General features: G+C 53.6%; 2 protein-coding genes across 2 annotated transcripts; one reads left to right on the top strand and one right to left on the bottom strand.

The window, feature by feature from the left end:
* The first annotated feature begins 357 nt into the window (after positions 1-357).
* IGSF22 (immunoglobulin superfamily member 22) lies at positions 358-18,693 on the top strand. Its single transcript, XM_060105330.1, has 22 exons — positions 358-466; positions 2,006-2,137; positions 2,347-2,483; positions 3,684-3,783; positions 3,866-3,905; positions 4,112-4,286; positions 4,960-5,073; positions 5,605-5,767; positions 6,426-6,698; positions 8,106-8,390; positions 9,113-9,237; positions 9,326-9,467; positions 9,603-9,899; positions 11,215-11,517; positions 12,318-12,491; positions 12,696-12,824; positions 13,465-13,761; positions 14,263-14,351; positions 14,545-14,737; positions 15,853-16,152; positions 16,935-17,264; positions 18,623-18,693. Exons 1-22 carry the CDS (start codon positions 358-360, stop codon positions 18,691-18,693), a joined length of 3,978 nt encoding a protein of 1,325 aa, XP_059961313.1.
* Positions 18,694-20,101: 1,408 nt separating this feature from the next.
* On the bottom strand, positions 20,102-24,525 carry TMEM86A (transmembrane protein 86A). The gene is made up of 3 exons (XM_060104393.1): positions 24,371-24,525; positions 21,985-22,249; positions 20,102-21,602 (listed from the first exon to the last, which is right to left on the bottom strand). The coding sequence occupies exons 1-3, from the start codon at positions 24,389-24,391 to the stop codon at positions 21,166-21,168; spliced, it is 723 nt and encodes a 240-aa protein (XP_059960376.1). The 5' UTR covers positions 24,392-24,525; the 3' UTR covers positions 20,102-21,165.
* Between the last annotated feature and the right edge of the window lie 692 nt (positions 24,526-25,217).

The raw sequence follows: 25,217 nt of genomic DNA, 5'->3' as shown, positions 1-25,217 counted from the left end.
CCTTACTGGGTGTGCTGGGTAAGTCTAAATCCTACCTCCTCCCCCTCCAAGTACTTGGAATAGTTTGGCGCTAGTCAGTGGGGGACAGGCCCATTGGTCCTTGTAGCCAACCAGGGAAAGGGAGACACTAAGGGAAGAGAAGAGAGGCCAGAGAGAAGAGGCTTGCTGCCCAACCTCTCCTCACCCTCTCCTGTGCACAGCCATTTCCCCCTGTGTCCACCGGTCCCATCCCTACCCCACCCCCACACACACACACATAAGAACATCTCTGAGTCTCCCTCTTGCTCCCTTCCTTGTCCTTCATGGCCTCATCCTCTCCCTGGTCCTCCCAGGTGAGTGCCCACGCCTGCTGTCACCATGACGACCATTCACCACAAGGAGATGCTTCAGGAGCACGTGTCCGTGGAGTTCTCCAGTTCCACCACCCACATGCAGACCTTCTCCCAGACAACCAAGATCGTGGGAGGCAAGTAGAGTGGGATGGCTGGAGGACGGGATCAGTAATCAGGTAGGGGCAGCCTTTCTTCCTCCAGTCTTTGCGACTGCTGGGCCCCTCAAGAGCCCAAGATACCACCAGCAACCCTTCCCAACCTGTGTTTCTAATCTGTGCTTTGATAAAGCTTAGCCAGCCAGATGCTCACCCACAGATCCAACCTCCAGACAAAAAGCTTAGGAAAAATCAGTCACATGGATGTGTGTGAGTGATTGATGAACTCTCAATTGCTTAAGATCAGAGCCATAGGCAAATACCATCTCTGATGGTAGAATTTCAGGCATGGAGGAAGTTAGGGAGGTAGCAACCTTATCCACCTATGAATAATAATGCCTCACTTAAGAAAGAGAAGACCTGGAGCTGCCAGTGGAGAGAAGATGAACACATAAACAAGTGACTTGAGCTTCCAGGCACTCAGCCCTTGGGGACCAGACGTGGGGGAGGGCAGATCCAAGGGAAAGCTGAGAAATGGTCTCAGAGCAGAACAGACTGTTTTAGTCATGTCTCTAGAGGAAAGTGATTAAAAGACGACCAGGGACCAGGATATTGAATTCCTGTCCTCCCAGTCGTTGCTCCCTCCTTCGGAGTCCTCTGTGTACAGAGGTGAAGACCAGATAAACACTTTACACCAACTCCTCCTGGCCAGTGAGGCAGGGCAAGTGGAACAGCCAGGACTCAAGACCAGAAGTTGCAAACTCAATTGACTATAGTAGCGATTCTCAGCCCTGACTGTGCACCAGAGTCACCTTAGTGTAGGAATGGGGGGAGAGGGGAGTGAAAAAAACCAGCGATATGTGAGTCTCATCTCAGAGGATTAAATCTGGTGGTTTTTTGTTTTTTGTTTTTTTAAGATCTCCGGGGATTCTGATGTGCAGCCAGCGTTGAAAACCACTGGCCGATAGTGCCCAGGCAGGGAACATAAATGCAGAAAAAAGACTGAGGTGAACTGGACAGGATGTAGTCCATCTAAAGGGACAGTCACTCTTCACCTCCCTCCCACTGACTGTTAACATATGGGAATGTGAGTCCAGTGCCGAGGATCCAGAAATCTGCATTTTTATGTGAAATCTCTCAGTTTTTAGATGTAGGGCTATTTTTTGTTTAAACATTGTAAAGGTCAAATTAAAAAACATGTGTAGACCAGGTGCAGCCTTTAGAACTCTGATCACTATTTAATGCTACTGGGGGACCAGAACTTCCAGAAGAGAAGCCCAAGAGACCCGTAAAATCCCAAAGACAAGTTTCCATCTAAGAGAGAAAAATGTAGAACTCAAGGCTTTGACCCAATAAAGATTGACTAGAGGGGTGGATGAGGCGTTGGCTCCCCTAGTGGTTGAAATTTGTCATAACACAATGTCCCACCGACTCTAAGGTCCTTGTTTCTCGGGCAGTGCCGGTCCTGCCCCCCGCTGACCTAAAATGCTCCACCGTCCCCTCAAGATAAGGTCAGCCCTCCAATCCCAGGCTAAGCTCCGCCTGTAGCCCATTCTGACCTCTCACCTGCCGCCACAGAGGAAGTCGTGACGAGGAAGTCCTCCAGCACCACAGAGTTCTTCAGTTTGGTGACCCGGAGTTCCAACATCCCTGCTGGCGAGAGCATCCCGGAGTTCGTGGATAAGCCTCAGCCGGTCACCGCGCCCGAGGGTGCGTCCCTCCCCGCGTCTCCCCAGGCCCCTGGGTGCTTCCCTTTCCTCCCCAGTGCCCCAGCCGCCGCCACCACCACCACTGTCCTCTCAATACACAATCACTGGCTGGGTCGGGCTGAGGGTCCCTGCCCTGCCCAGGGCTGGGAGCAGGTAGAAGGTGCAGCTTGGAGGCTAAGAGGGAAAAAATAGGTCCTGTGCCCACTGCAGGGGATAAAGCCATGTTCCGAGCCCGGGTGCAGGGGAACCCCAAACCCAACATCTCCTGGAAGAGAGAGAGCGGCACCCCCATCAAGGAGTCCGCCAAGATATTCTACGACAGCATTAACAAGGAGCACGTGCTGAAGGTGCGACGTCCAGTTACCCATAAGGTCGGAGGCGGGGACCCCTGGCATGGGCTGCAGGTCCTGTCGCAAGCAAGAGATCCACAATGGAGACCCAAGAACTGGCAGATGGGAAAAGGGGCTGTCATTGCCCTAGAGGAGGGGCAGGATAAGAGAAACCGTGTCAGGAGCTGGGGGTTGCCAGAGTGAGCAGGGGACCAAAATTAGGGGCGGGGTAAGGCAGAGCTAGGACAATGGTAGAGCAAGGAGGGGGCAAGACCAAATGGAAGAGAAAGAGAGGTTCCAGAAGGTGAGTGAGCCCCAAAGGAAAGTGAAACCAAAGCTGTGGGCGTGGCTAGAAGGGGCTAAGACCACGGTGGGCGGAGCCAGGCGGAGCTGGAGCGGGACCGGCACGGAGAGAGGGGCTGGTCCTAGAGTGTAGGTGAGGGTGAGGGTTCCTGGGCTCTTCAGGGGAATCTTCCAGAAGGGCAATGCCAAGGGCCGATCATCCTAAGGTCTAGCTATCTTCTGCATGCAGCCTCTGGCTCCAGACCCTTTGAGGAGAGGTAGGGATGGGTCCCTGGGAGACCTAGGCCTATAATTATTCCTGTTCCTCGTCCTGCCCGGACTTCCCACTGTGAAAGGCAAAGAGCCTCCCTTCTCCCCACAGATGCAAGTTGCTTCCTTCTCCTCCCGAAGGCGCATTCTAGGACCCTAAGCCCCTACAGCACACACAAGCTGCCCCAGAGCCCCCACTACTGGCCACTCCTTACACAAGCTCATTCATTCGGCAAGCACTTTCCAGGAACCCACTGGTACCTAAGTGCCTTTCTACAGGCGCCAGAGCAGCCTTGTTCACCCCCATTTCCTCAGGGGCTCAGGCCAATACCTGGTACAGGGGAGTAAATCCGTGTTAAATAAAGGCGTACTCAGCCCAGTGCCAGAAACTGCAGATAAAGTTGCAAATCAGGGGAAGTCCCTGTTATCCGGGAGCTGACAGCCAAGGGGGAGAATCCAATGCAGAATCAGGCTCCAAACAGACACACGCACACTGACTGCTACCTGGCACCTCCTAATCACAGAGGCTGCTCAATCCTCCACACATACATCCAACACTCAGCTCCTCCCCCAGCCCAAAAGAAACACCCTCCTTTCCCATCTCACAGAGAGTCCCCCTGTGGTTCCCTCCCCACCTCCCCTACTAATGGCCTGACTCTGATCCAGCTGGAGCCACTGACCTCGGATGACTCTGACAACTACAAGTGCATTGCAAGCAATGACCATGCAGACGCCATCTACACCGTGTCCTTGCTTGTGACCGAGGGTGAGCCAGCCCCATTCTCCTGGCCTTTCCTCTTAGGGACCAAACTCCCTCTGTCTGACCCTGTCCCTCTCTCTGTCCTCAGGTCAAGAAAAAATGGATTTCAAAAAGATGTTGAAGAAGAGGTGAGGCTGGAAGGCTCCTCTGCCCAGGGTGTGGTCCCCCCACCCTCCAGGCTAGAGCTTCTGGAAGGCCTTTAACAGCCCCCTGAGTTAATGGCCCAGCCTCCAAGAATCCATGGAGTAGGGAGGAGCATCTCATGGTTGGGAGAGGCTCCCTCTGTCTTCAGAGAAAGGCACTAAGTCCAAGCTTGGCACCCACTTCCTTCCAGGGGACCCCCTCCTCCCAAGAAGCAGCAGAAGAAGGTGATGGATGAGAAAGAGATGCTGGAGATTTTGTCCAAGGTGCCCAAGAAGGACTTTGAGAAGACCTGCATGGAGTATGGTTTCACAGACTTCCGGGGGCTGCTCAAGAAGCTCAAAGGGATGAAGAACGTGGAGGTAGAGGTCAGTGCCCATCAGGGAGCAGGGAGCTGCAGGCCAGGGGCTGGGCCTTACTGAAAGTGCTAGTGCCTGTGTGACTCCCAGTGGCAAGGTCTCCCCACCATGCACGTGCATACTCAAGGGCATTCTCTACTGCAAGGGCAGGCAAGGAACTCAGGTCACCCTCCTTCTACCTCTTTTCTCTTCACCGCTCCCTAATGTATTTGCATGGATTTTGGAGTCAGACAGACCTGGGTTCAAAGTCCAGTTCTACTGCCTTATTAACTGAGTGAACTTGGGGGTCTCTCTGAACCTGTTTCTTCATCTGCAAAATGAAAATTATACTTTCCTTTTTCATTTGTTTTTGTGGTGTTGTTCTCATTCATTCACTCAACAACTCATAACTGTTAAGCATCTACACTGGAATTAGAAGGCCTATGTAATGGGCCCAGGTACATAGTGACTATTCTGCAAATGGTGGTTCCTTTCTCTTCCCTTATCATACCCGTTTCCCCCTAAATCTTCAAGTTGTTCATTGTAGGGGGAGGGGGGTGACGGGGAGCACAGTTATCTAATCAGCCTAGTTATTTCTCCCCAGACCTTCAGGGGGCTCCTCCAGCACTGGAGACACAGTCTGGGCAGATTCCAGATTCCAGATGCCTCTGACACCTGCCTTTTTGTTACCACAATCTCTCAGACCATCCAGATTCTGAAGCCCCTGGAAGACATAGAGACCAAGGTGGATACCACGGTGGTCTTAGACTGCATAATGGAGCTGAAGGACCCCAATGTCAAAATGACATGGATCAAGGTGGGGAGAGCACCTAGGAGGGGCCCACCCTGGAATATCATTTTTTCTCTGCACCCCTTTCCTTCCAAGACCCTCTCATTACCCATAAGCCCTGTCCTCTCCTCCATCCCATCAAAAGGATGCCATCTGGTATGGTTGAAACTGGATGAGAGCTGGGCTTTATTCTTAGATGTTCCACCAGTTTGCTGTTTGATTTGAGACAGTTACTTCCCTTTCTCTATACCTCAGTCTACCCATCTGAAAAGGCTGGATTAGATAGTCCTGCAGGTCACTGAAGATGGGCCTCTAAGAGAAAGTATCTAGTGAACCCATGCATATTAAGAGTTCGGGCCTCGGGAGAGGCAGAGACCCTGGATCCCACCGAGCCAGATGATGAGGCTAGAGAGATCTTAGGGGCCTCTGAGTGTGTTTGAGGATCTTAGAGAGGTAGATATGGCACCTTCCAGCTCAGGCTGGCTTTGGGGAATGGAGACCTCTAGAAATCTCCTCCTAAACCCCTTCATCAGCTTTTCTACCTATTCCATGAGGCAGGATAATGAGCCACTGAGGATCCAGTACTCCCTGGGCAAGTATGACGTGAAGCAGGTGGGCACCAAGCACATGCTGGTCATTACCAACGTGAACATGAACGATGCAGGCACCTACAGCCTGTCCGTGGGCAACAAGCGGATAAGTGCAAAGCTCACAGTGCTGGGTAAGAATGTGGGCACCAGGCAGCACAAGGAGGACACAGTCAGGGTCAGGGCAGAGGAATATCCAAGGATGAGGTCCATGGGGACATGGGAGGAAGGCCCATGGGGCTGTGCACAGATTGCATGGGGATGGGAGTTAATGGCGGAGAGAGACATGGGGTATAAGGGAGAGGACTATGAGATAAAGTGCTGTGGGGGCAGTGTAGCATAGTGGTTAAGAGTACAGCTTCTGGAGTTGAACTACTGGAGCTCAAATCCCAGCTTCTGTCACTTATGAGCTGTGTATTTGGGGCAAGTGATTTAACTTCTCTTTGCCTCAGTTTTCCCATCTGTAAAATGGGAAATAATGGTAGAGTCTACCTGAATGCTTTTATATGTGCAAAATGGCTAGAATAGTGCCTGGCGCATATCTAAAATCACATAGAGAAATATTCTTTCTAAAATTGCTGTTAACGTTGCTGTGGAGGAGACCATATGAACATCATGGGAGGAGGCTCTAGGATTCACAAGCAGAACGAAAGAAGGATGCTTTCCCCAACTGTGGGCTACAGGAGGCCAATGACACCTGAGTCTTTATGCCCCACCCCCCTTCATCATCCTACCCCTCAGGAGGGACCAGGGATACAGCCCAATGAATGCCCCTCCTACTCTTTGCTGCAGATGAGCCTCTGAAGTTCTTGGGAGAGATGAAGCCAATGAAGGTGACGGAGCGCCAGACAGCTGTATGTGAGATCTGCCTCTCCAAGAAAGTGCCCAACTTTGTGTGGAAGTTCAATGGAAAGGAGCTGAAGAGGGATGAAAAGTATGAAATCACTGTGTCTGAGGATGGTTTGACCCACACGCTTAAGATTAAGGATGCCAGACTCGGTGACAGTGGCGAGTTCTCTGCTGAGGTGGGGGACCTGGTTCAGAAGGCCCAGCTCACTATTGACCGTGAGTGTTTGGGCCAGAGCTTGAGGGGTGGGCTTCATGCCACAGCGACCTCCATGTGATCATCCATCCATCCATCCATCCATCCATCCATCCATGTATCTATCTCCTCCTTGCAAGGCCCTTTGATGGCTACTAGAAAGATAGAGAGTTCTCTCTGCTAATTCCTAGTCTAGTGGGAGAAGCAGGTGTGGAAATGGAATTAGAACAAAAGTTCTTAAGCAAGGAGTCAAGACACTCTAGGATCTTACTGTCGTCTGGGAGATCATGGGCCAAGAAATTATTAGCCTTTATGGCTCTAATATCATATATTACAGCCCATCACTCTTTTTTTTTTTTTTTTTTTTGCGGTATGCGGGCCTCTCACTGTTGTGGCCTCCCCCGTTGCGGAGCACAGGCTCTGGACGCACAGGCTCCGGACGCGTAGGCTCAGCGGCCATGGCTCAAGGGCCCAGCCGCTCCGCGGCACATGGGATCCTCCCAGACCGGGGCACGAACCCGTATCCCCTGCATCGGCAGGCGGACTCTCAACCACTTGCGCCACCAGGGAGGCCCAGCCCATCACTCTTGACTACTTATATTCTTATACCTAGTTTGGAGAGTTGCACATGATGGTGGGTCATACATGTGAACCACTATTGACACAAGTGACATGAAACAATCGTTGCTGTGATTGAGGGAGACATGGAGGCTGTGAGAACCCAAAGAAGAGGTACCGCCTGGCAATGTCAAAAAGGATGTGATGAGATGACGGCAAAGCTTTACCAAGTAAAACAAAAAGGAGTTCAGTTTTCAGAGAAGGGGCAAGAGAAGAGGACATTCTCAGGAGAGGGAATAGCATGTGTAAAGGCCCAGACACCAGAGAGACAATGCAATTCTGGCTGGAGCTCCAAGGGGACATTAGAGATACTGCCTGCAGTGCTGTGAGGATGTAAAAGCTGTTGTCCCATTTTACATATGAGGAAAATGAGACTTAGGGAGTGAATGCACTGCATACAGTCAGCTAGGAAGTAAGAGGCAGAGCTGGGACCCTCCCTGCCGGGTACCTCTGTGAGTCGGGTACACACTTCATGTCACAAGGCCCTGTGGTTTCTAGGGTCAAAAAGAGGAGCAGGGGGCCTCCCTGGTGGCGCAAGTGGTTGAGAATCCGCCTGCCGATGCAGGGGATACGGGTTCGTGCCCCGGTCTGGGAGGATCCCATATGCCGCGGAGCGGCTGGGCCCGTGAGCCATGGCCGCTGAGCCTGCGCGTCCGGAGCCTGTGCTCCGCAACGGGGGAGGCCACAACAGTGAGAGGCCCGCATACCGCAAAAAAAAAAAAAAAAAAAAAAAAAAAAGAGGAGCAGGACAGCATCTAGCTGCAGAAAAGGAGGTTGGGAGCAGGACCAAGTGTTTGTTTGTCTGTCCATAGGCATCCCTATAAAGTTTGTGAGCACCCTCAAGAATGTGCGTGTGAAAGAGAGGAACTGTGCATGCCTTGAGTGTGAGCTGACATCCAAGAATGTGACCCTGCGCTGGATGAAGGACGGACAGCTGCTGGAGCGTGGCTCCAAATACAGCATGAACCATGAGGGCAAGCGAGCGGAGCTGGTCATCGAGGATGCACAGCTCAGTGACGGTGGCAAGTACACTGTGGTGGCCATGCAGGATGGGGACCCCGTGGAATACTGCAGTACTGCTGTAGTCACTGTGGAAGGTATACACCCACCCTGTCAGTCCCCACTGACCAACCCCCCAGCCCTAACAGTTTCCTACTGTGGGCACCCATCAGTCCCCTGACTGACTTCAGTCCTCCTCCAGACCATGATCTAATTCTACCTCCCCACTCTGACCACCCCCATCTCCCAAATTCTGACCATCTCTACCTCCTAGACCCTGACCATCCCTCATCTTTTGAACTCTATCCAAAATCCCTTGACTTCATCCATCCTTTACTTCCAGACTCTGACCATCCCCAGCAAACCTGGTCATCCCACACCCCTAGACCCTGACCAGCCCCTACTCACTATCCCTGACCACTCCTCACTGACTCTGAACACCCTCAACTCCCAATAAACGCTGGGCATCCCACAGACCAGCATAACCAGCTAAATATCCCAACTCCACTAACCACCTGCATCCCACCATCTAGTCCCCTTCTTCACCTGAGCATCCTCAGTCCCCACTGACCATCCTCCGATGATCAGCCCCCCATTAGCCATCTCCCAGAATTCCCAGTTGCCATTTCCCAATGCCACTGACTTTTCCCCAACCGCCCCCCACCTACCTGCTCTAATGCCCCCACCGACCATTACCCACTTGCCCATTTCCAAACATCTTGCTCATCATAAATGATTTTGATAGATGCCACCAGCCCTTTTCCCGTAAGCCCCTTCCACCCCGATACCCTAACCCAGCCCCTGCCCCCTTTCTCTCGAGAGCGGCTGGCCACCGTGAAGAGCGGGATGTCCGACGTTCACGCGGCCACCGGGAGCCCGGCTGAGCTGTGCGTAGTGCTGAACGACGAAAAGGTGGATGGCGTGTGGCTGAAGGATGCCGAGGAGGTCCGAGGCAGGGGCCAGGGAAGGGAATGCAGGACGAGGGGGTCGACCGGGCATACACTCGCACTCATGACCGCCCCTCTCCCCGCAGATCACGGACTTGACTGGCGCGCAGATCGTGAAGCAGGGTGCGGTACACAAGCTCATCTTCCCCAGTATGGGGCCAGAGCACGAGGGCAAGTACACATTCAGGGCCAAGGGTGCAGAGAGCGAAGCCTCGGTATTTATTGCAGGTAAGGTCGCCGCCCACTACGGACAAAGCTAGACCACGTCTGGCCCGCCCACCTACTCCTAGCTCCTCCCCCATCCCCCATGGGCTCCTCCCGCATCCCTGCTCTTCGAGCCTTCCCTGCCGTCCCTCCCTGCAGATCCTCCAACCATCGACCCATCGGTACTGGAGACACTGGCCTCGCACCCGGTGACCGTGAAGGTGGGCCACACCGCGAACATCAAGGTGCCCTTCCGGGCAAAGCCGCTGCCCAAAGTGACGTGGTACAAGGACGGCATGGAGGTGACGGAAGAGGAACGCGTGTCGATGGAGCGTGGGGAAGACCAGGCGCTGCTCACCATTTCACACTGCGCGCGGGAGGACAGTGGCATCATTATGCTCAAGCTCAAGAATGACCATGGCTCCGCCACAGCCACTCTGCACCTCAGCGTGCTGGGTGAGGCCAAGACCCTGGCTTGGCTGGGCTGGGGGCACCACGCAGGCTGAGGAGAGAGTTGGAGTTCGGGTTGAGAATGGGAATGAAGTGCTGGCTTTGCAGCCAGAAGAAGCCCATTTCCTAACTTCCTAACTAGGTGGCCTTGGGCAAGTCCATTAACTTTCCTGAGCCTCAGCTTCTCATCTGCGACAGGGTGGTTTTTTAAAGTGCCTATTTCAAGTGAATTTAAAGACTATAGCAGAGTGTACAGCACGTACTTGACCTTCAGATGTTGCTGAAGTATTGTAACTGACTTGGCGCTGAGGACCTGGTTGGAAGTAAGGTGGAAATGATGTAAAAGAGAGATGGAATTTAGGATGAAAGTGAGGTTCATTTGGGAAGAATATTGGAGTTGGAAGTGAAATGGAGTGAGGGGAGGAGAGATAGGGTTGAGGATAGAATGAAACTGGAGAGAAAGATGGAATGGGGGTGGAAATGGTATTTGGGATGGGTCTGAACATAAAGTTAAGGAAAGAGATGAGGAGCTGGCCTTAGTGAACTCATATTCAACATGCAACACACATACACACACACACACACACACACCAGCTTCACCTCCTCCACCTGCATCTCCATCAAGCCGTGGGTGTGGATGGATTGGGTTTCAGTTCAGTTCGGCAGCATGAATGAACACCTCCTCTGTGTTCTCAGTACTGGGGACACAGGGATGAGTTATCCCCAGCAGTCCCTCAACCCAAAAGGGATAAAAACTGGCAGACATGTAATTATAAAATAAACTGTAGGGCTTCCCTGGTGGTGCAGTGGTTGAGAGTCTGCCTGCTGATGCAGGAGACACGGGTTCGTGCCCCGGTCCGGGAGGATCCCACATGTCGTGGAACGGCTGGGCCCGTGAGCCATGGCCGCTGAGCCTGCGCGTCCGGAGCCTGTGCTCTGCAACGGGAGAGGCCACAACAGTGAGAGGCCCATGTACAACAATAAATAAATAAATAAATAAACTGTAATAAAAGAAAGTACTGGAGTTCTGGAAGCTGAGAGGAGGGGAGACCTTGTCTGGAAGAGGCAAGTGGCAATTAGCTGAGGCGGGGGTCCCTCAGGTCTCCAGTTCACTCATTCCTAGGGGGACAGGAATCTCGGGGGGGCAGGGATCAAGCTACTTGGGCAAGTCTTAGGAAAACAGTGACAGAGGGAAGGACAAAGGATCCGCAAAGCTCAGAATCTAGCTATGTCTCAGTCTGGTGGACCTCCAACCAGTGGGATGAAGCCCTTCTGGTCCTTTGCTCCAAAGACACATTCTGATGCTATCTTCTGTCCTTAGACCGTCCCAAGCCTCCCCAAGGCCGGGTGGAGTTCCTGGAGCTCTCGGGTAATTGTGTGCACATGCAGTGGAAGGCCCCGAAGGACAACGGCGGGCGGCCTATAACACAGTTCATAGTGGAACGGAAGGCAGTCGGCAAGAAGTCCTGGATTAAGATCGGTGAGGTGGACAGCAAAGTCACCAAATTCTCCACCAACAAGGTGGAAGAGGGGAAAGCCTACCAGTTTCGTATCCTGGCCGTCAATTCGGAAGGAGTGAGCGACCCGCTGGAGACACAGGAAGTGTTTGCAGGAAATCCTATTGGTCAGTGAGATAGCCCTGTGCTCAATGGGGACCTCAGGGGCCACCGTGGGGACCTTCAGCCGGTGAGGAGTGCTGGTCTGTGGGAGATTCCGCAGGGTCATCTCTAGCTGCCCCACGAGACAGATGGCTTCTAGAGTAAGAGCAGAAGATCGTTTTGGACGGGAATTGTCAACTTTTTCCAGTCAGATCACATGCACAACACACTCCCGTGTGTATATCCAGAACTGTGCACAATTCCAGGGAGATAACTCCACTTGTTTCTCCATTCCAGAAATCATCCTATATCCAAGGGAGAGTAATGTTACTTTAGGGATAGCCTTGAATCCACTCTAATTTTTTTTCCGAAGAAAACCCTTGACAACGTTGGCATTTTAATTATGATCACTAGTTAATTACTTGCTACACTCCTCCCAACTGATCTCCATGTTTCTGTGTGTCAAGACAGTACATTAAAAACTGTGCCACTGGGGATGCCACTGGTGATGCCACAGGTTGGAAAATTCAAGTTGGTGGTTTTCTATCTTGGCTACACATTAGAATCACTTGAGGTCTCTTAAAAAATGCTGATTCCTGGTCTCCACCCTAGGCCAGCTGAATTAGAATATCAGGACACAGGACCCAGACACTAGTTGTTGGTGGTGTTTTGGGGGGTTTTTTTACTCCCCACATGACAGTAATGTGCAACCAGAGTTAATCATTGGCTTAAGTTTTTTTAAGGAAGGGACCAGAGCTCAGCATGGGGTGGGCAACTGTCTACATGCTCCCCCACCTAACCTCTGCCCTCTCTCTCTCTCCCACAGAGCCCCCTGGTCTTGCCTCCCAGCCCCAAGTGACTGATGTGACCAAAGAGGCTGTGACCATCACATGGAATGCCCCCACCCAAGATGGGGGAGCCCCAGTGCTCGGCTACATTGTGGAGCGGAGGAAGAAAGGCAGTAACCTGTGGGTGCCAGTCAACAAGGACCCCATCCAGGGTGAGGTCGAGGGTCAAAGGCCCAGGAGGGACCAAGGGAGACTTTGTTGGGTGGACCCATGTACCCGTGCTGCTCTGAACATACTCCCTCCTCCAACTCCTTTTGTGGGTTTTAATAGCATCTCATGACCCCCTCTTCCACATCTATGGTCTCCTACCACGTGGACCACCCCTGGCCTCATTACCCCTCAAATTCCCATTTCAGGCACCAAGTACACTGTGGATGGTCTCCTGGAGGACACAGAATATGAATTCCGAGTTGTAGCTGTGAATAAGGCAGGCCCCGGACAGCCTAGTATGCCATCCAGCTCAGTGGTAGCCAAGGACCCTGTCAGTGAGTATGGTGCTGCCAGGCCCCAACACATAGTGGAATTAGCCGTTTGAGGTAGAAAGAGGATTTCTTCCTGGGAAAGTCTAACAGGAGGGGATCACACAGTCTCCACTCTCTGGGAGCTGCCAGCCTGATAGAGGGACAAGATTCACACACAAGAGAAAGCCAGCAAATAAAGATTGAGAGTCAGGGACAGCGAGGAGATGGGTGGAAAAAAGTTTTTATTAAATGTTGAGTATGTCTGGTTAGGTGAGGTAGTTGAAGCATGTTTGAGGATTGAGCAGGGGAGTTGGGTAAATGGTTGGGTGGGTGCTGAGCTTAGGTGGTGAGATGGGGATATCACACGTGAATGGGTGTGGTGCAGAGGGCTGAGCTAAAGGCTGGAGTTTTGAATACAGAGGGGTTGAGTGTTTAATGTATATTGAATTTGGAGGGTTTTGACTTCAAGGGTGAAAGTATTGAGACTGAGAGAATTAAATTTAGAGGTTGTTGAAGGTGAAAGGCTGGGTATTGAGCGTTTTAACTGTGAGTGTTGAAGGTAGAGGTGTTGAAAGTTAAGTTTCAGGGCTATTGAGTACAGGAATTGGGCATGGTGTTGAGTGGAGAAGAATCTGGGGGCTGACTAGTTGTCTGTGTCACGCAGAACCCCCGGGCCTGGTGCAGGGCCTGCACATGTCGGATTCCTCCAGCTCCAGCATCTCCCTGGCTTGGCTGGAGCCTGCCGAGGGAGACCCACCCTCTGGCTACATCCTTGAGATGAGGGCTGAAGACACCAAGGAGTGGTCCAAGTGCACAAAGATCCCCATCTCGTGCACCTGCTACACAGTAGGAGGCCTCACCGAGAGGCAGAAATACTTCTTCCGAATCCGGGCTGTGAACGAGGCTGGGTGTGGGGAGCCTGTGGAGCTGGACGAGGGGGTCCGTGCCATGCCACCACCAGGTGAGGGATGCAGACAGGGCTGGGGTGTAGGCCCCAACATCCTAGCTCCACACCTTCCTCTCTGGGACCTCATCCCACAGGAGAAAACTGGGCGATGCTGTGATCAAGAAAGAGTCTTCCATGCTTGTGCCTGGACAGACCTAGGGATAACCCCAGGGGCTTCCCTGCCAAAAACAGACAAACAAACAAACAAAACGAAAACCAAAAACCCCACTCATTGCGTGCCAAATAGTATCTACTGTGTGCCAAGGGAGGTGTTAGGGATGTAGAAAAAAATGAGACACAGGACCTGCCCTAAAAAGTCTTATATAATAATAGAGGGAGACAGATGAGAAAAAATAAATAAGTGCTTCACAGCGTTGCAGGGTTGCTAGATGTCTGTATGGCCTGTAGTGAGAGCATGAAGGAGAAGAGGTTGGGAAAAGCTTTGGAGGGGAGGCTTAAAGCTAAGTCTTCTGGAAAGAGTGTTCCATGATCGCATCTCTGTCTCCTCCATCTCAGCTGCTCCCAAGTTTGACCTCAGTGCCCGGCTGAAAAGTCACATGGTGGTTCGCGCTGGGACAGCCCTCTGCATCCATGCCGCCTTCTCTGTGAGTCCTACCCTGGCCCCCAGACGCCCACCACTTAACCAAGTTGGCTGCTACAGCTATCATAGTCTCTGCCTCTGCCCCTCACCAGACCCCTGGCCTCAGAGCCTGGCAGGAGACTCCTGGACAGTGGGATAGGGCCTGCCCCCAAATACCACCCAGGTGACCCCTGGTGCCATCTTCTGTCACCACCCAGGGCTCACCACCACCCACCGTGATCTGGCTGAAGGATGGCATGCCCACCAAGGGCAGGGAAGCCATCACCAAGAGCAAAAACCACTCCCAGTTCCTCATCAGCAGCACCAAGTGCTCCGACTCAGGGGTGTACCGCATCTTGCTCCAGAATGAGTTTGGAGAGGCATACCATGACATCCATGTGTGTGTGGCAGGTATGGCAACAGGTAGAGGCCTGGGGAGGCATCACTGCACACACTCCCTTGTGCTGCTTGAGTCCCTACCACTGGAAAGTCAGGCCTTAAGGTAGTCAAGGCTTCTTTGGCACCACAGAGCAAGACTTTATCAGCCTTTGCCTTAAGGCGGAGGGTTGTTTTCACTTTTTCTCAGTGTCTTGAAGCCCCAGAGGCATTGAACTAGGACCCAGCCCTTGTTTCAGTCTCAGTCATATGTGGAGAGCTTCGGGACATATGCAGAGGAGGGTCTGTGAGCATAGAGAGAGCAGAGAATGGGTAAGAGGCAGGAGGGACAGATGGAGAGGAGTCCATTAAAACTTGGGGTAATTTGCCTATATGTTATTGGAAATACTTTTAAAGTTTGTGATGTGGTCACCGAGAAAGCCTTTTGGGGGAAACTTCACAGTCCCACAGTGTCATTGCCGTACAGCTTCATTAGAATTCTTGAACCACAGCTGAAATGAGCCTTCTATTATTTTTCAGTCCCCCCAGATATTTAGAATTTTAATAATAAAGGTGGTGGGTAAAAACTTTGGGAAGAGCCTTTTCATTATCTTAGGTTGCAGGAAACTTCGTAGGTTTTGAGGTTTAACACATTGTGTATTATTAAATTTACATTAATCACTATGCCAAAGAGAATGTGAAACATTCTTTTGCATTGATGCATTTTGTACCTCTCTCCATTAAAATCATAACAGCCCCCCCAAATTGGGTGGCCTCTTAGAGACGGCTGGAAGCTTTATAATAAAGCCCTAAACCCCCAAGAGATAAACGGGTGAACTTTTATTGAACAGATCCTACATGCCAGGTACTTTACGCAACATTTCCGTGATAGTTATCGTTAGCCTCATTTTGCAAATGAGGAAATGGGTCTCAGAAAAGATAAGTAACTTGCCACAGTTCACAGGGCTAGTAAATGGCAGAGCTACACTTCATAAATAGTTCTTTCTGACTCCAAGACCCCCAGCTGCCTGAGAGTTAGAAGAAGGTAAGGTGCCCCATCCCATCCTCCTTAGGGCTTGGCAGGTAGCGGGGGTGGGGGCACAATACTTCAGCCCCCCCAGGGTGGCTGATGAACCTTCGGACCCTTCCAGATTTTCCGCAGCCACCCACAAACCTGCAGCTGATTGAGGAGGTCCCGAACACGGTGACTCTGACCTGGAACCACAGCCCCGACGTGCAGGAGGACAGCGAGGCCCATTACGTCATCATGAAGCGGGATGCCAGCACCGCCACCTGGTTCACTGTGGCCGAGCACGTCTTCAGCAACAAGTACATGGTGACCGGGCTACTCCCCGGCAGGAAGTACTACTTCCGAGTGCTGGCCCGGAACGAAATCGGTGACAGCGACCCGCTGGACTCCAGGGATACCTGGCTCGTCAACAAGGACAAGAGTGAGTCTGGGGACTTGGGGATTCAGGTAACGTCTGGGATCCCTGATGGCGGGGATGAAATGAGGGTTGCAAGGGGTACCCAAGATTGGAGGTAATGAGGAGCACTGAGGTGAAAGGGTTAATTAACATCAGGGACCCTGGGGAGAAAAGCAGAGGTCTGGAAGCCTAGGGGAGGAGATTCCTTTGGGGTACACCGAGAGGTGGGACTAACGCGGAGGTGGGGTGGGGAGGTCCCCTTGGGGGCGGGGATGACAGTGGGGGACCGGAGGGTGAGGAGGGGTTGTGGAGCTGAGAGGCTGACTGAGGTCCTGACTGAGGACTCAGGGAGGGTCCAAGGAGCGGGGATGACATCCAGAAACCCTGGAGGGAGGGCATTAAAGGTAAGGATAGCTGCGGGAATCTTGAAATGAGGGCCTAAATTGGAGAGAGCAGAGACCGTGGAGGCTGCGAGGGCGTTGGGGAAAGCTTGGATGGGGAGTTAAAAGCCAGATAACAGCTCAGGTCCGGAGGCTGGTGGCTGGAAAGAAGTCTAGGACGCCCGGGTCTGGAAAAGCGTTAAACCCCGCGGACCTGGTTTAGGTCTTGGAACCCATGGGGGTGGGGGGAACCTTAGGAACCAGTATAAAGTCGGGGCCCCAGAGTTGACAGCGCGTGGGAAGCTAACCCAGGTCCTCAGGGTTCCGTGAGCTGGGTCTCCGGGGCGTCTTAGGAGGTCTAAGCCGGCGCGCGATGGATGGGGGCCTTGGGGTGCGCTCACCGCCCTTCGTGTCCCGTCCGCGCAGTCGAGGACCAGAGCGCCAAGCTGAAGCCGTACCAGCAGAAAGACTGGCGCCACGCGCCGCGCTTCCTGACCCCGCTCAAGCCGCACACCGTGCTGCGCGGCCAGGACTGCACCATGACCTGCGCCTTCCTTGGGAACCCACGGCCCACCGTGACCCTCTCCAAGGGCGACGTCAACATCACGGCCAACTCCAAGTTCTGGTACAACTCCACCAGCGGCGTGTGCACCATCGTCATCCCCACCTGCACACTCAAGGACAGCGGAGAGTACAGCGTACTGGTGGAGAACGAGCTGGGCAAGGACCGCAGCAGCTGCACGCTCACCGTCTACGGTGAGGGTGTAGCGCCGGCCGGCCCGGGAGGTTGAGGGTGCCTGGCTGTGTCCCGCGTGGGGCGGAGGCGCTAAATGGTGGCCTCCTGAGCCGTTGATCGACTCTTTTCCTATGGCTGGCACAGGCTTTTATTTAATCTGACATGGGGTGGCGTAAACATTCTCCAACTGGCCATAGTTCGTACCACTGTCCCATCTTCTTGATGTCATTTGTTATGTGCCTGGCCCCTGCAGACTTGGGAGTTTGCAGTCTCTCAGTAGTCTGTAGTTTGCAACCCTTGGTGGGCCTAGACTTGCATTTGAAAAAGACGCCAGTGATCAGGCCTAAACCAGACTTACCAATCACAATCTCCCTGGCAGGGTTCTGGAAGGAACCTTTATGTTTACAAATTTTGCAAGTGGTTCTGATGTGCAACCAAAATTGAAGACTACTGGTCTGGGGTAAGGATAGATGGGAGGCACTGAAGGGAACCTAGTGGAGGGAGGCCCTCCCTCTGCACATAGGTGTGCTATGTTTCTGCTCATGGGTGCACATATAGGGGAAATATTCTATTTCTTCCTACACACTCTACTGTCTTCACAGCTAAACAGCTAGTTGCATGAACTGTCTAAATGCAAAGATGACCTGTTTTGCTCCTCTTTGTTTAAACTCCCTCCTAGCTTTCCCATGATCCTTTAGATAAAAATCACAATCAACAAGGCACCCTCCCCACCATCTACCTCTCCAGCCTCATCCTCTGCCACTCTCTGAAGTCTCCATGGCACACTGTTGGCGTCCATGGTTTCAGATGCCTTTTTTTTTCATCCTGTCATAGATGCCTTTCTCTGGGGAAAGGACCTGGTCCTGTTGCTCTGTCTCTCAAATACTCAGCTAAGTGTCTGGCATTGAGATGACGCCTCCACAGTGGCTGCTGAACTGTGTAACAGAACTAGGCCAGGGAAGGCCCTGTGGGAGATATCCAGCTCTCATTCCACAGCTAGAGAGATCCCTGACAACTTAGTTCTGGTTGTAAGCACATGGGCACAGGGCCCTGGCTCCAACATTCACCAGCCATGTGACGTTGGCAAGCCACTCTGAGCTTGTTTTCCCATGTACTGCTTAGGGCTGTTATGAGGATTAAATGAGATAGTACACAGAAGTGCCTGGCACAATGCGTGGCAAATACGAAATGCCGAATAACTGGCAGCTCTTGGCCCCACACACCCAGCTGACCTTGGGAGACTGGGGCTGGCAAGGTCTGAGGATCTCAGGAAGGGTCCAGCCCCTGGTTCCTGCATAGCGACTGCAAGTCCAGCAATTTGGAGTTCCCCTTACCCCAGCATCATTCACACTAACAAATACTTGCTTTGCTCTTTCAGACAAAGATGACAAGGCAATTCTAGCCTCCGTCACTGAGAGTCTGCAGAAGAAATCAAAGTACCTTATGTGAGCTCCAGCCTAGACCAGGCATCAGGAGGATGCTGTGATGTGGGTGGGGCTTCTTGGCCCATCCTCTGTGTGTGGTCCCAGCGAGAGAGACCGGGTTCCCTCTGTGGTGCTTGTCAATGTGAACATTCGGTGAAGGCATGGGACAATAAACTGAGTGAGTGCGCCTGTGCCTGTTCCTAACCATGGTGTGCAGCAGGGACCAAGGAGATAGACTTGGGCGTAGGATGGGGGATACATAGAACCGCGACCCCTGAGAGCTCGGTCCAAACCCACCCACATCGGGAACGACCAGTCCCCTTCTGACTGGGCCTCGCCTTGCCTTCCCCTCCTCCACAGCCAGACTGCACCCTGCCCTCCCTCCGGGCATAGAGGGCAAAGTCTGCATCTTTCTCCCCGTCCTGCCCTTCCCATTTCTTCACTCCAGGTAGGTGAGTCTTCAGAGTTCAGGGGTTGGAAGGGATCAGGACCTTGCCTCTTTAGTGTCTGGGGTTCCCACTATTTGAGAATTAGAGCATCTGAAAGCTAGAACGGATTGGTCATCCTGCTCGCCAGCTTTCAAACTTATGTTTTGCGGCAGAAAACCCTTCCTTTAAAAAAAAAAAAAATCTTAAGAACCTACTGGACTTGAAACAAGGATAGGGGGTCTTTGAGCCTCCCTCCTCTACTTTATTCTTTTGCTAGCTCCCACTAGCAGGGATCTCTGTAAAAACCCTAGTTTGAAAATCACTAATTCATTCAACACCCATATGGGGCTTGAGTCCCTTTATCACATCCCCACAGCTGTACAACCCCTCTACTGATGGCGTATTCACCACCACCCAAGGCTTCCCTTTTTACTTCTGGGTCAGGGCATTGCCCATTAAGATGCAAATGCCCCTGGAGTGGGGTGACACATTATTCTGCCAGGGCTTCACATCTAAAGTATGAACCAGACAATCTAATCTCATTCCTCCCAGCTGTTCAACTGAGCCCAGAGTCCAGGAAGAAAGGAGATGCTTGAAGGGAATCTGGATCATTTTGGAGCAGCTGGCAGGTCTGGGGTGGGGAGGGAAGGAGTTGGGTAGCAGTAGAGGACACTGGGTAACTAGGAGTCACCAAAGGTGCTGGGTACCTGTGCACAGGGGAGTGCATCAAGGTCAAGTTTGGACGGTGGCAAATACTACCCATCCCCCATCCTCTTGATCTACATCCTCACCCACACACGTGACCAGCAAGTGAGACAAGCTCCAACCAGCACATTGTCAACAGAGCCAGGGAGCCAGCCTGGCGCCAAGATGCACCGGCCAGGACTGTGACCCAGGCTGTGAGGACATCCAGGGCCCCTGGCGCCATGCCCCACACCCCCACCTCTCCAAGACAGGCACGTGCCACACAGGCAGACAAGCAGAGCAGCCAACAGCCCTTGGGTATTTTTTATTTTTTTTCACACGAGCAATAGGATGGAGTTGTCCCATCCTTGCTCCCCTTGCATTGAATGTGCCTCGGGTCTTATGACCCTAGAGTATCACTGAAGCCCCCTCCTCTCACTCCCAGTGCAGAAGGGGCAAGGAGGAAGGACCTGAGAGTGGGTGTGTATGTGGGGGGCGTCCCAGCTCTCTGAGCCAGGCTCAGCAACCCCTCAGCAGCTCCCTGAGGCCCTCTCCCTAAAAGACGTTGACACACAGCAGGTCAGAGACAGCTGGCAGAGTAAGACATAGATAGACTGGGAGACAGACTACACACACAAGACTCACATACAGACGCACACACAGGCTGGCCCCTTCCTTTGGCGTGGTTCACCCTAGCCCTGGGGATAGGGTCTGAGGGTGGTGGTGTGGGGCCTGAGTTCTGGGATGGCCTTTGAGAGATAGGACCAACTTGAACCCTTGGTACCCCAAACTCCCAGGCCAAAGTAGTCCCCAATCTTGCCTACCTGGATAGACACCCCTTCACCTTCCCACCCAACACTTAGAGATTAAGATTGTTCAAGTAACAAGGATAGATGTGGGAAAGGGAGACTCCACCCCATCCAATCTTCCCAACTAGCGGCCTGTGAAAGGGGCTTCAAGCCCTGGATGTGGGTCATCTCAGCACAGACTCTTCCCCTCCTCCCTCAACTCTGTGCAAATCCGAAAGACTGGAAGTGGGTGAGTTAGACTCTTCCATCTAGTAGAAGTAGGGGAGGTTAAGAGGATGAGCACCATGGCCCTCCAGAGGGGCTCTGACAGTCTGGATGGGGTAGAGGTGGGGAGATATCTTCTTCTGGCTCCAGCAAGGAGCATCAAGCTGGCTCTTTTTCGTTCTCAGCATTGTCCTGGACCACTAGCTCTGCTAGAAAGATCCTTTTGCTGCTTATCCCCTCAAACTGGTGCATTTCACAGGTGGTACCTGCTGCCCCAGGCTGGTACTTCAGCCATCCTGATCCAGCTCTTGCAGCTTCCCAGGTTCTGGACCCCAGCGCCAGAGACGAGAGGGGTGACCAGAACCTGGCCCCTCATTTGGCCTTTCTCAGTCTGTAGTCTTCCACTGGCTCCCGGCTCTCGACAGCTGACAGGGCGATGAGCATCTGGGCGGTGTAGTAGGTGGACATGATGAGGGCCCGCGAGTAGGGCACAGGAAAGCAGAACTTGTTGAGGGCGATGGTCAGGTCTGAGACAATAAAAAGCAGTGCCCCGCTGCCTGCCGCCAGCTCAGTCCAGCGCCAGGCAGTCCCAACCAGCTGCAGCCCTGCCACAGCCCGCCAGCCCATGAAGCTGATAAGGGCCATATAGACCCCCACCAGGTAGGTGAAGGCACCTGTGAGGCATGGGTAGAGGAGGGCGTAGCTCAGGCCCGACAGTACTGCCATCACCAGACCTGTCCGAAGAGCCAGTGGCCGCATGCCAAAGGCCGAGGCATAGAACATGTGGGTCACAGCAAACATCAGCAGACCTAAAAGTGAGAGGGGGTGATGGGATGTTGAAGGCAAGCTCAGGTGAATAATGAGTGACAGGAGGTGGGGTAGGAGTAGAGTGCTTGGGATAACCCAGGAGCTTTCTTTTGAGAGTAACAGGGGTGGGAAGAAATCCATGAAGGCAAAGATACCCCCCCCAACTCTCCTGTGGCACTCCAGAACTGGTCACCATATCACCGGCAGGGTCATCCTCCAACAGGGGCCCCAACAGTCTTTGGCCACAGGACCCCTCAAATTCCCCATATTCTTGTTTAAAAAAAACAAAACCAAAAAACCTCCCTTTCCCAAATCCTTGGCCCCCCAGGGTCCTCTAGCCCCCAACCCCAGGATTCCTCCCAGGTAGCTACTGTGATGACTGACCGTGCACAAAGTAGCCCTGGTCCTGCCAGATGAGGAAGGCATCACCTAGAGCAGAGAAGACGAGCCCCACAAAGATGCGGGTAGCACAGGGGTGGGCCAGCAGGAATCCCAGGCCATGGGCCAGAAGGAATAGCCAGAGGCAGAAGATGGGCAGGCACTTGATGAGGGCGCTGACCCACGACGGGCTGGATGAGGGCAGCCAGAGCACAAAATACACACAAGTGGCTTTGAAGAAGGGCACCAGCTTGGGTCCCTCACTCTTCACCTGGAGGACATAGGACAAGGGCAGCACTCAGAGCGTGGGAGCTCAGAAGCCCAAAGTGGGGCTCAGAGCCAGCACCCTCAGCCCAGGCATCCACCCCAAAGACAGGCCCACCGCCCAAGCAGAGAGGACTGACACACAGAAACCCAGTTTGGCCTGCCCCAAGCAGCCAGCAGAGTATGAACAAGCCCATCATTACCCTGAGGCTTAATTGATTTGGAAGAGAAAGGGCTCCACTGTCCCTGCTAGTTGCATCCATTCTTGGCCCTGGGGCAGGACCAGAATAGTCACTCACTGCGCAGAAAACAGACTTTGCAATAGTGTCCCGTCCTGCAGCCCGATGCTTCTCCCTTCCTGCCCCCTCCCTCTCCTTCCCCAAAGCCCCTTTAGCCTCTCTCTGCCAGCATCAGCCCCCAGCTGTCTGGAATAGAGTGGAGTCAGCAGGAAATCACAGAGACGCCACAACTGGCCAACTCGTGATCCTCAGCAGTAGGGCCAGGACACAGGCCCAGCGACACCAGGTGAGCGCCAGGAATGTGTGAGGGTGGGCACCGTCAACCATCTCAGCCCCCACAGGCTCTCTCCCTTGCCAGTCTGCAAACTCAGCCTCCACTCCAGCTGCCCCAGCCTCAAGGTACCATCAAGGGCAAGGAGAGGAGACAGGGATGCTGCCTAGATAAATGGACCTATGAGTCAGGAGCAAGAAAACTGTCCCTGAAATACCAGCAATCTCAGGAATTGGGGGGTTGGAGAGGGTGTCAGTCAGCCTCATTTCCCAGAGAACAACAGCAACTCAAGGCCCATCAGAAAGAGAGGCAGGAAGGGGAGGGAGAGGTTCTCTTCCCAGCTTTTGATCAGAAGCCAGCAGTCAGGCTGGGAGGAGATGAGGAACTGAGAGGGGGAAGTTAGAGCAGCTGACTTGGTCTCAGCCGGATTAGGGGGGAGGGCAGCTAAAGAAAGGTTGTGTCCAAGGCCATGCAGGCACCAGGGGGCTGCTGCAGATATTCTGCATCTGTGATCCCCTGAAGCTCCTTTTCCTGGGCCTCTGGTACCAGGGCTCTGAGAGTGATTCAGAGCAGCTGAGGTTTCCGGTATACTCATGCTCTGCCCACAGTGATAGGCCTCTGGCTGGGTGAGCCGCCCAGCACAGGGCTCTGGGTACACACTCAGACTCTCAGACCTTCAGTCCCTGGTTACCTGGGACTGAACAGGCTGTGATGAAGGAGGTTGGCAAGAGGCAGATGGTGGGGTCCAGGGTCTAAGCCTGCCCTGGCTCTGCCAGGGGTGAGAGCAGTGAGAAGAGATGACTAAGTTCCTTCCTATGGAGATTCCCCCATGCAGGCTGGTCAGGGCAGGGACACGGGCAGAGGAGGGGACAGCTTATCCTCACAGTCCCCAGATCTCCCCAGCCCCCACCTGCCAGCCCTTGGAAGCATCTACTCCACACGCCTCCCCCAGCCCCATATTTCCTAGAAGGAGAAACAGCAGTAGCAGCTGGGGAGGTTTTGATAGTCAGAGAGAACCCAGCACTAGAAGGAGGAGGGGGGTGGGGGAGAGACAAAGGTTGAGGTGAGAAAGTCTGAACAAGGGGTGTCAATAGAGAACGACCTCTTTTCCTCCAGCGCGTTATCAAGGCTGTTTAGACTCAGAGGCGTGCCCTGCACCGCCCCAGACTTCTCTATAAGATGAGGAAAGGGAGGAAACAAATTTGGAACAGGATTCCCAGGAAGTCCCAGTCACCTTCCTGCTCTCCCCCGCCCTCTCCCACGCCCCGCTCTGGTCTGCCCACGCAGAAGCTTGCGGATCGCTGCCGTCCCCTTCCTCTCCCAGGCAGCGATCCAGCCGACCCGCGCCAGACACACAGCGATCAACAAAGTCACGCTTCCGAGTCACGTGCCCACTGTTTTCCTCCCTCCCTCCGACCCGCGGGGGGCGCGCGGAGGAGGGGCGCAGAGGTTTGGGATGCGGCGGCCCGTGACAGCGCCGACTCCCGCCTGGGGACGCGGGCCGCCGCGGGATCCCTGCCCTTCCTCGGCCCCCGGCTGCTTGGCCTCCCGCAGCCCAGTCCCCAGGCCGGTGGGCTCTGGCCGCGCCGGACACTGGCTCGCTCGCTCACACACTCACCACAGTGACCGGGGACACCATGGCGGAGGCGGCGGCCGCAGCAGCTGGCAGGCTGCAGCTGCCAGGACGCGCCCGCAGCCAGGTGAGGAGGCGACGACGTAACAAAGCCCCAGTGATGGACAATACCTCCCGCGCGCCGGGCGCTGAGGGTTCTGTCTGCGATCCCCACGACGTCACTGCAGACTCGGCCAATGAGCAGGCTGGAGTCGGCTGTGGGGGGGCGGCGGGAGGAGTGAGGGTGGCTGGTGATGCGGGCTAGACCCCACCCACCACCCACCCACACTCCCACACCCTCACACCCACACACCGGGCCGCTACTGCCCAGGGTAGAGAGGCTTGCCTATCCCTGGTGGCCGGAGGCGGGGCCATTAGGTCCTGCCCCTCTGGGAATTAGTGCCAAGGCATCCTGGAAAGTAACCGTGACCCCAGGCCCTGGGTGAGGACGGAGATTGGCCGAGAGACAAACACATTCTTGCTCTGGTCACATGGCTACACACATTTTTCTCATAACCCGGGGATAAAAGGCAAAGACAGATTCCCTTCAGCCTTTAAACATGCAGTCCGCACGGACACAGTTACAGTTAGACCCACAGCCTTCACTGTGTACAGACCCACATCCAAATGGACCCACGATGGTCAGCAGACGTACAACTTTCAACATGAAAAGAGACATGTAGCAGCCCGTAGACCCATACATACGCACAAACACACTCAGGATCACAATTACTCTTAGGCATCAAACAAGTACATGGACACAAAACGGACAACCGCAGATGGACACACATCCTTCAAGGTAAAAAGAGACACATATATAGGCATGCAGCATCCTATAGACCCATGATAAACC

This window comes from Mesoplodon densirostris, chromosome 7 (genome assembly GCF_025265405.1).
Source record: "Mesoplodon densirostris isolate mMesDen1 chromosome 7, mMesDen1 primary haplotype, whole genome shotgun sequence".
In the NCBI taxonomy this organism is placed as follows: domain Eukaryota; kingdom Metazoa; phylum Chordata; class Mammalia; order Artiodactyla; family Ziphiidae; genus Mesoplodon; species Mesoplodon densirostris.
The sequence above is the reverse complement of the archived record's forward strand: the minus strand, read 5'-3'. Positions and strand labels throughout refer to the sequence as shown.

Excerpts from the sequence above, each read along its gene's own strand:
- TMEM86A (XM_060104393.1), bottom strand. The coding sequence starts at position 24,391 with ATGGTGTCCCCGGTCACTGTG. Across the intron at positions 22,250-24,370 it reads TGGTGTCCCCGGTCACTGTG|GTGAAGAGTGAGGGACCCAA; the intron begins GTGAGTGTGTGA and ends TATGTCCTCCAG. Across the intron at positions 21,603-21,984 it reads CCAGGGCTACTTTGTGCACG|GTCTGCTGATGTTTGCTGTG; the intron begins GTCAGTCATCAC and ends TCTCACTTTTAG.
- IGSF22 (XM_060105330.1), top strand. The coding sequence starts at position 358 with ATGACGACCATTCACCACAAGGAGATGCTTCAGGAGCACGTGTCCGTG. Across the intron at positions 6,699-8,105 it reads GGCCCAGCTCACTATTGACC|GCATCCCTATAAAGTTTGTG; the intron begins GTGAGTGTTTGG and ends GTCTGTCCATAG. Across the intron at positions 12,825-13,464 it reads GGTAGCCAAGGACCCTGTCA|AACCCCCGGGCCTGGTGCAG; the intron begins GTGAGTATGGTG and ends TGTGTCACGCAG.